This window comes from Oryctolagus cuniculus, chromosome 10, assembly GCF_964237555.1.
Source record: "Oryctolagus cuniculus chromosome 10, mOryCun1.1, whole genome shotgun sequence".
Lineage (NCBI taxonomy): Eukaryota > Metazoa > Chordata > Mammalia > Lagomorpha > Leporidae > Oryctolagus > Oryctolagus cuniculus.
The window spans coordinates 114,382,834-114,395,178 of NC_091441.1; the positions used below are offsets into that span (position 1 = coordinate 114,382,834).

The 12,345-nt window shown below is 51.3% G+C and overlaps 1 protein-coding gene across 12 annotated transcripts in view; it reads right to left on the minus strand.

Moving 5' to 3' along the window:
* IFT122 (intraflagellar transport 122) overlaps positions 1-12,345 on the minus strand; it is an 87,486-nt gene that overhangs the window by 25,574 nt on the left and 49,567 nt on the right. For all 12 annotated transcript variants that reach the window (XR_007921664.2, XR_011379651.1, XR_011379650.1 and 9 more), the window contains 3 exons: positions 10,073-10,270; positions 5,438-5,578; positions 1,689-1,742 (listed from right to left, as the gene is read on the minus strand). Coding sequence is in view for 6 of the 12 variants with exons in the window: in XM_070051073.1 (XP_069907174.1) it covers positions 1,689-1,742; positions 5,438-5,578; positions 10,073-10,270 (393 nt within the window). In the remaining 6 variants the exon portion in view is untranslated. The remainder of the gene's footprint in view (positions 1-1,688; positions 1,743-5,437; positions 5,579-10,072; positions 10,271-12,345) is intronic.

Consider the following 12,345-nt stretch of genomic DNA (forward strand, 5'->3'; position numbering starts at 1 on the left):
TAAACTAACTCCTAATAGTTGGAAGTGAATCAAGATCTTGCACTGAAATTAAAAAAAAAAAAAAAAAAGACAGAAAGAAACAGGTTTTACCAGGCACGGAATCTATGCCCTATCCCCTTGGGGCCCCCGGCAGCTCATCATAATCAATTAAAATGATCTGTGGATACTCAGAAGCCATATATTAGGATGGGCAGAGGCCTTGCCTCCTATGAGCAAAGAGGAACATTCGCCTAGGCAACTAAGGAGCCTCAGGCTCTGGGCCTGGCTGAACAGCAGGCAACATGGCCTCGGAGCAGTCCAGGTGGATCTTCACGGAGAGGGACTTTCCTGTTTGTGAAGGGCAGAATCCTCCAAGTCACCTTATGGAAGTCCCAACTCACAGCACCTTAGAGGAAGCACACATTCTGAACTCAGCTGGCCATGACAAATGATGGGAGCTGGCCTGCAAAGAGGCCAGTTGCTTTTGCATAGACAAAAAGGATGTTCATGGCTTCAAATGAAGACTCCCTAGACGCAGGCCAGTGGATTCACAAACAGCCTGGGCAACAGGCAGCACTGGACCTCCCAGGCCTTCAACAGGCAGGCAGGCACACAGAAGGTGACACAGACACTCCTTACGATGCTCACGCAGTGCATGAGCAAAGGGTGCACGGCCTAGAGTGAAGCAGTAGAAGCTTGGCAAACAGACAGCCGTTGGCTATGCAGCCTTAGGGAAGTGACACAGCCTCTCTGAGCCTGTTTCCTCCTCTACTGCAGAGGTCTAACAGAAGTACCTGCCCTGTGGAGGTGCTGGCAGGATTAGAACAGTGCACACACCAACTATGCCTGGGATACAGCGCAGACTGCAGTCACGCTTTCTGGTGGTGGTGGTGGGGAGGAGTGGAGAGGGCAGGGGGAGGGCTCCTGCAGGCCTCTCTTGGGATCAGCCCTTTGCCCACTAGGCTCAGCACAAGGCTTGGCCCATGACAGTATTTATTATGCGAACTGCATTAGAGGGACAAGACATTTGCAGATTTCCTCACACTTCCATCTGGGAATTCAATGTATCTCACATTCCTTTAGGCTCACAATAAATCTGTTCAGGAAAAAAAAAAAAAAAAAAAACAAGCACGCCTTTTTACAGACAGCCAGATAGCACTGCAAAGCGTGGAACTTAAGAACAGCAGGGCCCAGCACCTAGCAACCGGGGCACCTAGCACCAGCCTCTTCAGCCCGCCCAAGACCTGTCTGGGTTTGGCTGTCAAGGTCTGTGTTCTCGTCAGGAATGGCAGGGCTGGGGTGCTCCAGAGGCCCGGGGAGCCCAGTTCAGCCCAGGTGCATTTCTGGGGCTGAGGCATAGCCATGTACACTGAGGAAGCCTCTGCTACACTGCAGATACCTGGAACCTGAGAACACAGTAGCCAGTTACTGAGGACCTTTTAGTCTGCACAGCCACCTTGCCAGGCAGGTCTGATCCCACTTCTGGACAACAAACCAGCGCTCCGAGAGAGCAGGAACCCATGTGCCCCACGGAGCACAAAGCAGCAGACTGTGATCCCTGCCCCAGGGTGCTGTCTCCACTACGCAGCACTCTGCCCTGCAGGGGCAGACACCTGGGCCTTGTTCACGTGTCCTCAGGGCACCTGCTGCTGGGAGGGCTAACGCCAAGCCTGTGCTTGCTGGGGAAGGAAGAATGCTTCATCTGTTACCTCAATGCTGCTGATGAGCTCCAAGTACCGCAGGTCCTGCACCCTGGTGAAGGCCTACAAGGGAAGAAACAAGGAACAACATCAGCTGCCGTCTCAGCTCCCAAAGTGGGCGAGTGGCTGGGGGTGGGGAGTCAGGCTCCAGAAAGTCAGACGGTGCAGAGGGGGAAGAGGCAAACACTGATGATCACCACATGCTCAGGAGGGCCATGGCCCCATGAGGCTCGGCTTCAGCCCCAGGATTAGGCCACACAAAGAACAGCAAAGAAGTCTTGGTTGCATCCATCACTTTGGGATTAGGCAAAGCAAAATCCTGATAGTGCAGCCTGCAACAGTGCCTCCTTGCGAGGCTCCCACCTGAAAGGAAGGAACAAGTTGTGTGACGCTGCATGGCAACGGCATCAGGGCAGGAGTGGTAAGAGGTGCCAACTGATAGGTGACACACACACACCTCCTGGTGGCTTGGATAGAAAGTAGAAGATAGAGACGCCTACCTGATGGTGCCATAAAAACAGGGAACCCAGAGCCCACAGTACTGGTGCAGGGGGAAAGCTGAGAAGCAATAAAGCTGGTTTCTGAAAGCAGTGAGGCAGGGAATGAATCACTCCAAGCAAGCACTGAAAAGCAAACTCTCACATAAATCAAAGTGTAACCCTTGCCTTGGCCTCCCGGTCAATACAGGTACTTCAACCCCTGCTGCAAGTGTCTGAGGAACGGGAAGACAAGGCTTACTGACGATGCTCTGCTTCTTTCAGATTCTGCAAGGGGCTTAGAGGAACATAACCCACTACGCCCAACCCGATCTTCCTGTGGTTTTGTGGTCAACATTTCTACCCAGCTGCGCTTCTGTAATCATCCCATTTGAAATGGGCTGACATAGGCTTAGAAGGGCAGCAACTCCAGGAGCCCTTGGAACTTAAAATGCACCAAATCCTTGGCTGCTGGAAGCCTCTACTCCACGGCATGACGCCCCCCTTCTAAAAAGACATGGGAAAACAAGCAATTCATCTGGCCTCACTGTGGCTGCTGCACAGAGGACCACAATACAACATCACCTTTCATCCTGCAGGGCCAGGCACCCTGTCAGGCTGGGGACCCAGATGGGAATAGGACTTGGCCCTGCCGCTTTCCGTAATTCATAGGCCCACGTTCTACAAGGGGAGGTAGGCAGGATAAGTAGATCACCAAATCTCCCTTAGCCAAGAGCTACACAGTGGGAACTGGATGCTCTTGGGAACACAGACACACTGTCTGGGCATGGGTGGAACAGGAGGCAAGATGAAGTGAGGCCTCCCAGGGTAGGCACCTGGCAAGTGCATCCTCCTGCAGCAGAGTTCACAGAAAGGGTAAGGAGTGGGGGTCACCAGGGAAAGGACAGAGAGCCAGGAGCACCCATGGTCCACACTGGAGGTCTTGGGACTACCTTCTGGATCTGGCTTTCCTTAAAATTCCCAGGAAAGGGGAAAGCCGCGATGCCTGGCGGAGAGAGATTTCCCACGTCCTAGTCCCAGCTCTGAGGCTTTCCAACTGGAGGGCACGGCCCATGTACTCCCTGCCTCGGAGCTTTAGCCACGTTCCTGTGGAAAGGGGCAAGCTTGTGATGCCCTCGACAAGGGTCTTTCTGGCTCTGCTGTGCTGGATTCCAGGATGTGAGAAATCCCCGTGAGAATTCTACTTCCAAGATCCTTCAGCCCTGACACATTCTGCAGAGTCAGGGTGAATGGTCATGGTGGTCAGAGTCACAAGGCCAGCCCGTGAGCAACTCCAGCAGACAGAAGTGTGGGAGCGGCCACAGCTTTGTGCAGGGCCATGTCCGGACGCCAAGCAGCTCTCCTCTGCCATCTAGTGGGCACTTAGTGACAGTCCAGAGCCACCTTCCACAAGTCTGAGCCCTGGGTGAGCCAGGACAACTTGCACAGGGGAAAAAGAAAGCTTAGGGATTCAGGATTTAGATGAAAGATCAAGTTCTTGTCAATAGCCAAATTCTGTTGGCTTTTTGAAAACTCATTTTTCACAATAAATATACATACAATTGTTGTTTACAAAAATAAACAAATGGGGACAGGCATTTGGTGCACAGTGAAAGACGCCCCACAGGATGCCTGCATCCCATATGAGTGCTTGGGTTTGAGTCTTGGCTCTCTGGATTCCACCTTCCTGCTAACGGGCATTCTGGAAGGCAGCAGTGACAGCTCAGGTACCTGGGTCCCTGCCACTCTCATGGAGACCTATATTGAGTTCCTGGCTCCTGGTTTCCTCCTGGCCCAGCCCCAGTCGTTGTGTGGATTTGAGGAGTGAACCAGAAGATGAAAATCTGTGTTCTGTCTCTCTCATTCATATAAATAAGTAATTTTGAAAATGCACAAACAATATTTTAAAAAAACTTGTGGCTTTGATATCATCCTTTATGTTCTCAAGGAGTACTTTCAGGATATCAGGCAGGGGGTGGTGGTGAATAAACAACTGGGGATCATTCCAGTTTCATTTCTGCACATTCTAACATTCACTGAGCGCTACTTTAGGTGGTGGTGGTGGTGGTGGTGGTGGGAGGGACAGAAAGGGTAGATATTTAGTTTCCTGGGTGTATAGAGATGACAATGAGAAAATTTTTCATTTCATTCCATGCTAAAAACAAGCAAACACACACATTATAGAAATCCTTTGTTCCTCTTCGTCCCTCCTGGCACTGCTGGGTGGGGCAGGAGATGAAAGCTCCCTCCAAGGAGAGGCTTCCTCCCTCTGAATTCCCAGAGCCTCCTCCATTACCACGTTGCCGACACTGAGGAGGTCTGAAAACACAATACCATCGTTACTACAGAACGACAGCTTCCCTTGTTCTAACACTGGACAACCACTCCTGGTTCTAAATTCCCTCACAACCTCTCAGTTAAGCCTCATGCACTGCAGCAGATCACACAGCAGTTCGTGCTGCCCTCTCCCCCCTGCACACACGGCGGGGCCGGGCTGTGTGCCAGCCCAGCCAAGTGGCAGCCTGTGGCGCAGAGCTGCTGCTCCTCAGCCCAGCGTCGGGGCCTCGTCTTGTCCAGCCTGCACTCTCTTCAGGCCCGTAATTCCTCACTTCACACGACACACACCTTGTGGCAGTCAAAGGCCTATCTCCTTACGTGACTGGGAAAACAAGAGGAAGGATGAAACAGGGAGAACCCCTACCTCGGGCTCCAGAGAACAACTCAGCTCAGAACCATAACTGGGCCTTTTCTGGCGTGCAGAAGAGTCAAATGTTTTTAGCTGTCTCTCCAGCTTTAACAGACGAAGGCAGGGACACAGCAGATCAGGTCCCTGCATCGCACCATGAAGGGATGTGGGCTAAGAGAAACAGCATGGTGTAACAAATGGACTTACTATTTATACCTGAAGTAAAAGCTACCATTTATTGAGTACCTATATGGACCAGGCTTTTAGCTAGATGGGTCACATAAATAAAAGCTACTGAGAGTGACAGCAGCATCCACCAGGTGTTCCTCCTGTGTCAGGATTCACAGCTACTGTCCCTTCAGAGTCCTCTAACTTTGTGATGGCACCAGTGATCATCATGCCACCCCCACAGAAAAGCCACCTGAGCAGGGCTGGTACCTGGCCTGGGTCACAGTGAGAAGTGGCTCAGCTGAGATCCATACCCAGGCCAGTCTAACCCCAGAGCATAGCACAGTCTGCTTCGGCCTTTCTGCATCACCAAGGCCCTCTCTTGACTCCTTGGCCCACATTCCAGTACATGCTGACCAGAAGCTTACCTTCTTTGCAGTTTCAAATTCTAATCCTTCCAGGGCTTCCATGGCCAGCTCACGCCAATCAGTGTCAGTCACACCCAGGCAAGCAATCTGGTAGGCTTCTTTGAACATTTTCCTATCCAGGTACTGGTACATGGGAGCAGACTATAGGATTTTGTCAATAAGAAAAAAGAAAATTATTTTCAGAGAGAAATGGGGAAAGTCAGGTTCACACAAACCCTGTCTCCATCACCAGATAGGTGTGCCGACTTCATTACTAACACCTGCAGTAGGACACACCAATGAGCAGCAGCATGCTTCCCAGCCTCGCCCAGCCCACCTTGCCACCTTCCCTCCTGCCATCTCCCCAACACACACACACACACACACACACACACACACACACAGCAACAGTGCTCCAAACGCAGATTTCCTTCCACTCTCCTCTTTCCCACCTCCAGGACTGCCTTGCCACAAGATGTCACCCTGGCCTGCAGAGCCCTCTGCCCTCTAGAAACTGCTTGATCAGCTTTTAAGATATGATAAAATGCTGCCTCTTCTGCAAAGTCTTCCCTGACCCCTCAAGCCCCTACCTCAAGGGAAGGAGCCTGAACTTAATTCTGCCCTTGTCCAGATTTCAGGTTGTGCTGTCATCACACACCTGTCTCCCCAACAAGGCCATGCACAACTCAGGGCCAACAGCAGGGTTGTACTTAACTTATATCCATCCCTCAGCAGGCTCGTGGTTTACATCCGCTGAAACAATCAATGACATCACCAGCAGGAAGGGGTCTAATACGGCCTCTTCTTAAGAGAGCCTGAGTCCGAGAAAGGAAAGTGGCTTACTCCAGGTTACTCGGAAGGCCCTGGAGATCAGCCTCCCAGACTCCAGAGCTAAGGACCAACTCCCTCCAACAAGACAGCTACCTTCCTGTGAATACCTGTGAACACACCTAGGAACTTCTCTTTTTCAGGTTTGCAAAGTGTTTCTGGATGTGCCCAGCAGCCGGCTCAGCAGGCATTATTCTCCCTATGGGGAGCCCAGAAGGCTGAAACTCAGTGACTGGTCCCATCACACACACCTGGCAAGTGGGAACCCTGAGGCCGGAGCCACAGTGACTGGGTTCCAGGTTCTTTGCTCCCCTTCCTTGTGAAAGTGTGCAGGCATGTGTGTGTGCACAGCGTCTTTAACAGCGACAGCCCCTGTCCTTGCTCTGGGACCAGTCAATGTGCTTCAGGGACGCGCACCTCCCCTCTGGGATTCACAGACAGTAGCGATCAATCAGCCAGTGCTTCTGCACTAATGGTTCCCAAATGTGGAACTGGATGTGCTATTTTCTCCATTTGGGGCTTTTATCTTTGAAATTTCCAGATCCATTTTTCGGCTTTAGAGTTGAAAGCAGTGTTTTTCTGCTTCAGCCAGGCCACACCGTGGCAGACTCAGCTGCTCCTCTGCACTTCTCTGTGTTGTGCAGTGCCACTCCCTTGCTTTCCTTTAGTGGGGCAGCAGGGCAAGACCTAAAGAGCGGGTGAGCCCGGCTCAGCCATGTTTGAGCAGGGTGCCTACTGAGTAAATCCTTGACTTCTGTTAGGTGCCCTGCCCAGCCCAAGCTACCACGGGCAAAGACAGAGGTGTTTTGAAAATAATAACTGTGGGACTGGTGTTGTAGTGCAGCTCATTACACTGCCACCAGCAATGCTGACTCCCCATAGGAAGTTCCACTTCTGATCCAGTTCCCTGCTCACGCACCTGGGAAATCAGCCGAAGGTGGCCCAAGTGCTTCGGTTCCTCCACCCATGTGGGAGACTCAGATGGAGTTCCAGGCTCCTAGCTTCGAGATGGTCCAGCCCTGGCAATTGCAGCCATTTGTAGAATGAAGAAGCAGATGGAAGGTCCATCAATATGTCTCTCCCTTTCTTTCTGTAACTCCCTTTCAAATAAATTTTTTCTTTTTTTAACAATTTCTTTCTTTATTTGAAAGTCAGAGTTACACAGAGAGAGGAGAAGCAAAGAGAGGTCTTCCATCTGATGGTTCACTCCCCAAATGGCTCCAATGGCCAGAGCTGTGCCGATCTGAAGCCAGGAGCCAGGAGTTTCTTCCGGGTCTCCCACATGGGTGCAGGAGCCCAAGGACTTGGGGCATCTTCTACTGCTTTCCCAGGCCATAGCAGAGAGCTGGATGGGAAGTGGAGCAGCCGGGTCTTGAACCAGCGCCCATATGGAATGCCGGCATTTCAGGCCAGGGTGTTAACCCGCTGCGCCACAGCGCCGGCCTCTCAAATAAATTTAAAAACAATAACTCGCTGGGCAGAAATCAAGTGCGCCCATCGCCTCCTTTGCATTTCTCAAAGCCAGCTCCTTCCCCCCACTCCTCTCCAGCCACAATCCCCCTCTCCTCTTCAGGAAACACCTCCTCAGGGCTTGGTTCAAGTTTCCCCCACCCTCTGAAAATTTCTCAAACGCCCCCGCCCAACCAGCCTTCCTGAACTCCTTTAATGAGCACCCTCTGTACCAAAGGACGAGTAATTGCACTTTGTGGGTTTTGGCTATTTTATGACTCTCTGTAATAATAACAAATAATAATAGGAATTGGGCCACACAGACCTGAAGATGACTGTAATTAACCCCATTTCACAGAAAAGAAAATAAGACCCCAAACAGGAGATAAGTTGCTCAAGTTGCAGCTGGTCAAGGTGGCAGGTCAGAGCTTGGAGCTGCAGCTCTTCCCCTAAAGCTCACGGCGCCCTGCCCGAGCATCCCGTGGGGGCACACCAGCTGGGAGCAGATGACCGGTAACATCTGGACATGCTTGGGAGGCACAATCTGAGTGGGAGTTTTAAAAATATACGAATTGAACAAGTACCGTGTGAGCTATACTTCACCTCACTGCTGCATTCCAAACGCGTCACCACAGTGCGCAGAAGCCTGACCAGGCCTTGTAGCCCTACTTGGCAGCCCTGACAAACCAGTGCTTGCACAAAATGATGTCAATTTCTAAAGGAAACCAAAACTCCCAAGAGCAAGTTTTATGCTCTCTCCCCTGTATCTAGGCCAAAATCACTGGAAACTGGAGGCTGAAGGCAACAGATAAACAGCCTTTGTCTGGGGAGGGCCTTTCCTAACCCTTGGCAGTCCGGACCTGCTGCCTCAGCAGCATGGCTCGGCAGCAAGCAGGACTTTGGCTACTGCCTTGGGAGGTCCTGTCAGAGGAAGCCCTGGGCAGCCCCTTTGGCTCCTCTTGGCCAGGCAAAGTCAGGGAACAGCAAACTGCATTTATTTTTGAGGTCAGGACGGCAATCTTGGGAGAAAACTTTCAATAAAGCACAGTCTGTTTGGCGCGACTGAGTAAGAGTGGGTTCCCGCGGATGTGGTGCATGGGTTTGGGAAGGGAGCAGATGGGGACAGCAAGAGTCCAGGAGGGGCCACCCTGGCTCCCTCCTGCCACCACTTCCACCAGCCTCACTCCCTTGCTTTCTCCTGCTTTCCTTTCTGCTTTTCCCATGTCCTGAGATCTGATTCTACTCGCACTTCCTGAGGAGCTGCTCTGTGTGAGCACCAGTGAGGGCACTTGGCTGTGATTCCTGCGGCCATGAGCCACAAGGGACTCACTGCTCAGAGGAAGAAGTGAACCAGCCTAGGGGCAAGCGGTGTGGCAGGCACAAGGGCAGAGCCCAGGAGAAGGGAAGTCAGAAATCAGCCCAAAAAACTTTCAAATGTCTACAACCTCTGGCCCAGCCATTTTGTTCCTAGGAATTTCTACCAAGGAACTAAGTGGGCTTGATGCAGAGCCTGAGCTAGAACGATGCCCCTACTTTCAAGAGCAGAGGACTGTGAAGGGTGTAAAAGTCCAACAACGTGCGCTGGCTGAGGAAGCTGTGCAACATCTGCATGACAGCATGCAATGCCGCCATGACGCTGCTGGGAGCAGGGTGTGGTTGCAAAGGGCAGGGCACTAGGGATCTTGTGATGCCAGAGTGCAGTGTCTGGTGCCAGGTAGGGCCCAAACTGACCAAGGGGATGACACTGCGCCTCAGTTCTGCAAGCTGTTAGTATGATTCCTTCTTGAGGGTTGAGTTCTGGAGCTGAAGTTTCTCCCTGGTGCCCGTCTCCATTTTGTGACCCCTAGAGAGAGGGGCAGGCAGGCCACACCCACATGGCTTGTCAGTCTCTGCTGTCTGCTCTCCGCCACTCCAGGACTGCCTACGAAAGCCCCCCACTTCTGTGTTGGCCTCTATCTCATTCAGCGGACTATGCTCCCTTTTTGGCTCCCACATTCATTCTCCCTCTCCCTGTCTCTCATTCACACACCAGCACACACGCTTGTGTGCACACCTGGCTGGACTCCTAACTTTGTGGGCTCAAAGATGCGTAACTCACAGTAAAAAAACCCCAGCTGCTGACAACACTGCACACCTCTCCCCATCCTTACCAGACAGGAGGTCAGAAAGACATGGAGGATCAGTGATGCTGGGTCTTCACCCAAAGACAGAGCGGCTGCACAAGGTGGAGACAAGGCTTCAGCTGTCAAGTACACAGCACCTTTCTCAACCCCACATTGCCACTTTGCTTTCTTCTCTCTCTCCTTGATACTCTCTGCAAAGCTCGGCTTCCCGTCTCATCTGCCCTGCCCCGAGGACAGCAGGCTGGGCCTGGGTTACCTGCGGCACCTCCACTGCAGACATGGAGAAGACATGGAGGCAGAAGATTTTGGAGCCATTGAAGCCAACCACGAAGCCCTGTAGCTTTTGCTGGTGCACAGGGAAGGTGCTGGCTTTGATGTTAAGGTAGCCTCCCCCCGAGAAGCAGAGCATGTCCTCACACTGGGTGTTCCAGGCCACACTGTTGGCGTTGGATTCCTACGGGACAGTGAGAAGCCTATGAGAACAACTCTGGCCTTCGACACCCTGCCCATATTTTAGTCAAGTGCCCCTTTAAAGAATCAGTCATGAAAAACTGCTGACAGTGGGATGGAGGGAAAAGGAGAAAAGTAAAGCCAAAAGAAATGGATAGAGACAAGTTTCTTTATGCAGATAGGGTTTTTAAACAAACAAAAAGCTGTTTTTGAGAGGCAGAGAGACTGAGACAGTCAGATAGAAAAAGAGATAGAAACAAACACTCTCATCCATTGGTTCATTCCCCAAATACCCACAAAAAGGACCCAACGGCCAGGGCTGAAGCAGGGAGCCAGTAAAGCAACCCAGGTATTGCACTTGAGTGGCGGAAACCCAAGCACTTGAGTGATCATTGCTGCTGCCTCCCAGGGGCTGCACTGGCAGGAAGCTGGAGGCAGGAAACAAACCCAGGAACGACAATGAACAACACAGACATCGAAACAACTAAGCTACTGGAGTTTCTGACTCTGCATCATGTTTGAAAAAATTAATATTCTCCCAGTATTAGTCACCATGTAGTAAGTAGAAAATTAGCAAAGTGGGACTCCATTGCCTTTAACACTAAATACATATCTCACACACACATTTAAAGTGATGTTTGCCACAGGGTCAATGGTGATTGTTTCTGGGCAGGTAGAATTGTAGGTGCTTTCTCTTTTGTTTTGTTTGCCTGGATTTTTCTCAAGTTATTTTAAACTGGAAAATAAGTTATTATCTCTGCAATACACAATTCACACAGTGTATTTTTATAGTCACCCTGGGAGGTAGCCCCTGCTGCCCCCCTTCCGCTTCTCTGCTGAGCCGTGGAGCCCCAGGGACCAGCAAGACAAATACCTTGATGTCTAGAATCTTTTACAGTGAGCTCAGATTATTTTTATAATAAGAAAAATAATATAGTTGTTTTCATTTGTAGAGGACAGAGTCAGTGGAGAAGAGAAAACCTAGAAAGTTACAGAGAGAGCTGGGAACTTCTCCTGGCAAGGTCTGAGCATAATCTTCTGCCCATCAGCCGGGACCGGGGAGGACACGTACCTGTCACCCTCATATGATTCCAGGCTCAGATACAGATCACACCTGGAAGCTTCTAACCTACCCACAGGTGTAGCAAGGTGGATGGTATTGAGGCCAAGGGGAAGGGAAGGAATATTTAGGATCCTACTGGGTGCTGGACACTGATCTATGCTCTAGGTCCCTGTTTCTCCCAGTCACAATTCTGTCAGAGGGTAACTGCTAGATGCATCTTAGAAGTAAGGAGAAACAGGCTCAGAGAGGCTCACCAACCTGCTCAGGATCATAGAGCAGGCAATGTGGGTAGGACGTGAACCCATGTCAGCCTGAGGCTACGGCCCTGCTCTCTGTCTCCTTGGTGTTTCTCGGCTAGTGGAGCCAGGTGCCACCCTCCCTCCGACCGGAGCAGCTCTCACCCTCCAGGGACCCCTCCACCCTACTAGTTCTGTTGCCAAAGACAATGAGGAGCCCTGACCAGGGGAATCGATCTGCCCATGGCTGGGAAATGCCACAGCGGCTGTGGAAACCAGTCAGGAGAACTTCTGGCTTTGAGGGGAATTCACTTCAGGCAAATTGGCACTGACCATTCACAAAGCCCTAAAGAGGCAAAGAGGGACAAAGTCAAAAGTCAGCCAGGTCCTGGGCATGAAGCCTTTGGGCTTCTCCTCCAGAGACACATCTCGTCCAGCCGCATTCCGTTTACACTGAATGATGTGTAAACAATGCCTTTCCCTAGAAGGACCTCAAAAGCTCTCATTTTTATAGTATCCCCATGGAAGAAAGAGAAGGGGCGCTCTCCCTAATCCCTTTCCTTCTTTCAGGTGAGAATCCAGTCCTGTGTCCTTACTGAGCCTCAGGTCACTCACAGAAAAAGGCCTCTGGGAGGCAGGATGCAGACTTCTTCAAGAGAATCAGCAGGCTAGTCCATCCGCTGAGAACCCACAGCAAGCTTCACCTGGACTATTCTATCATTTATTGCTCAGAGTAAACAAGTAAGAAAGCTGTTCCTTATCCCTCCTCCTAGCAAGGAA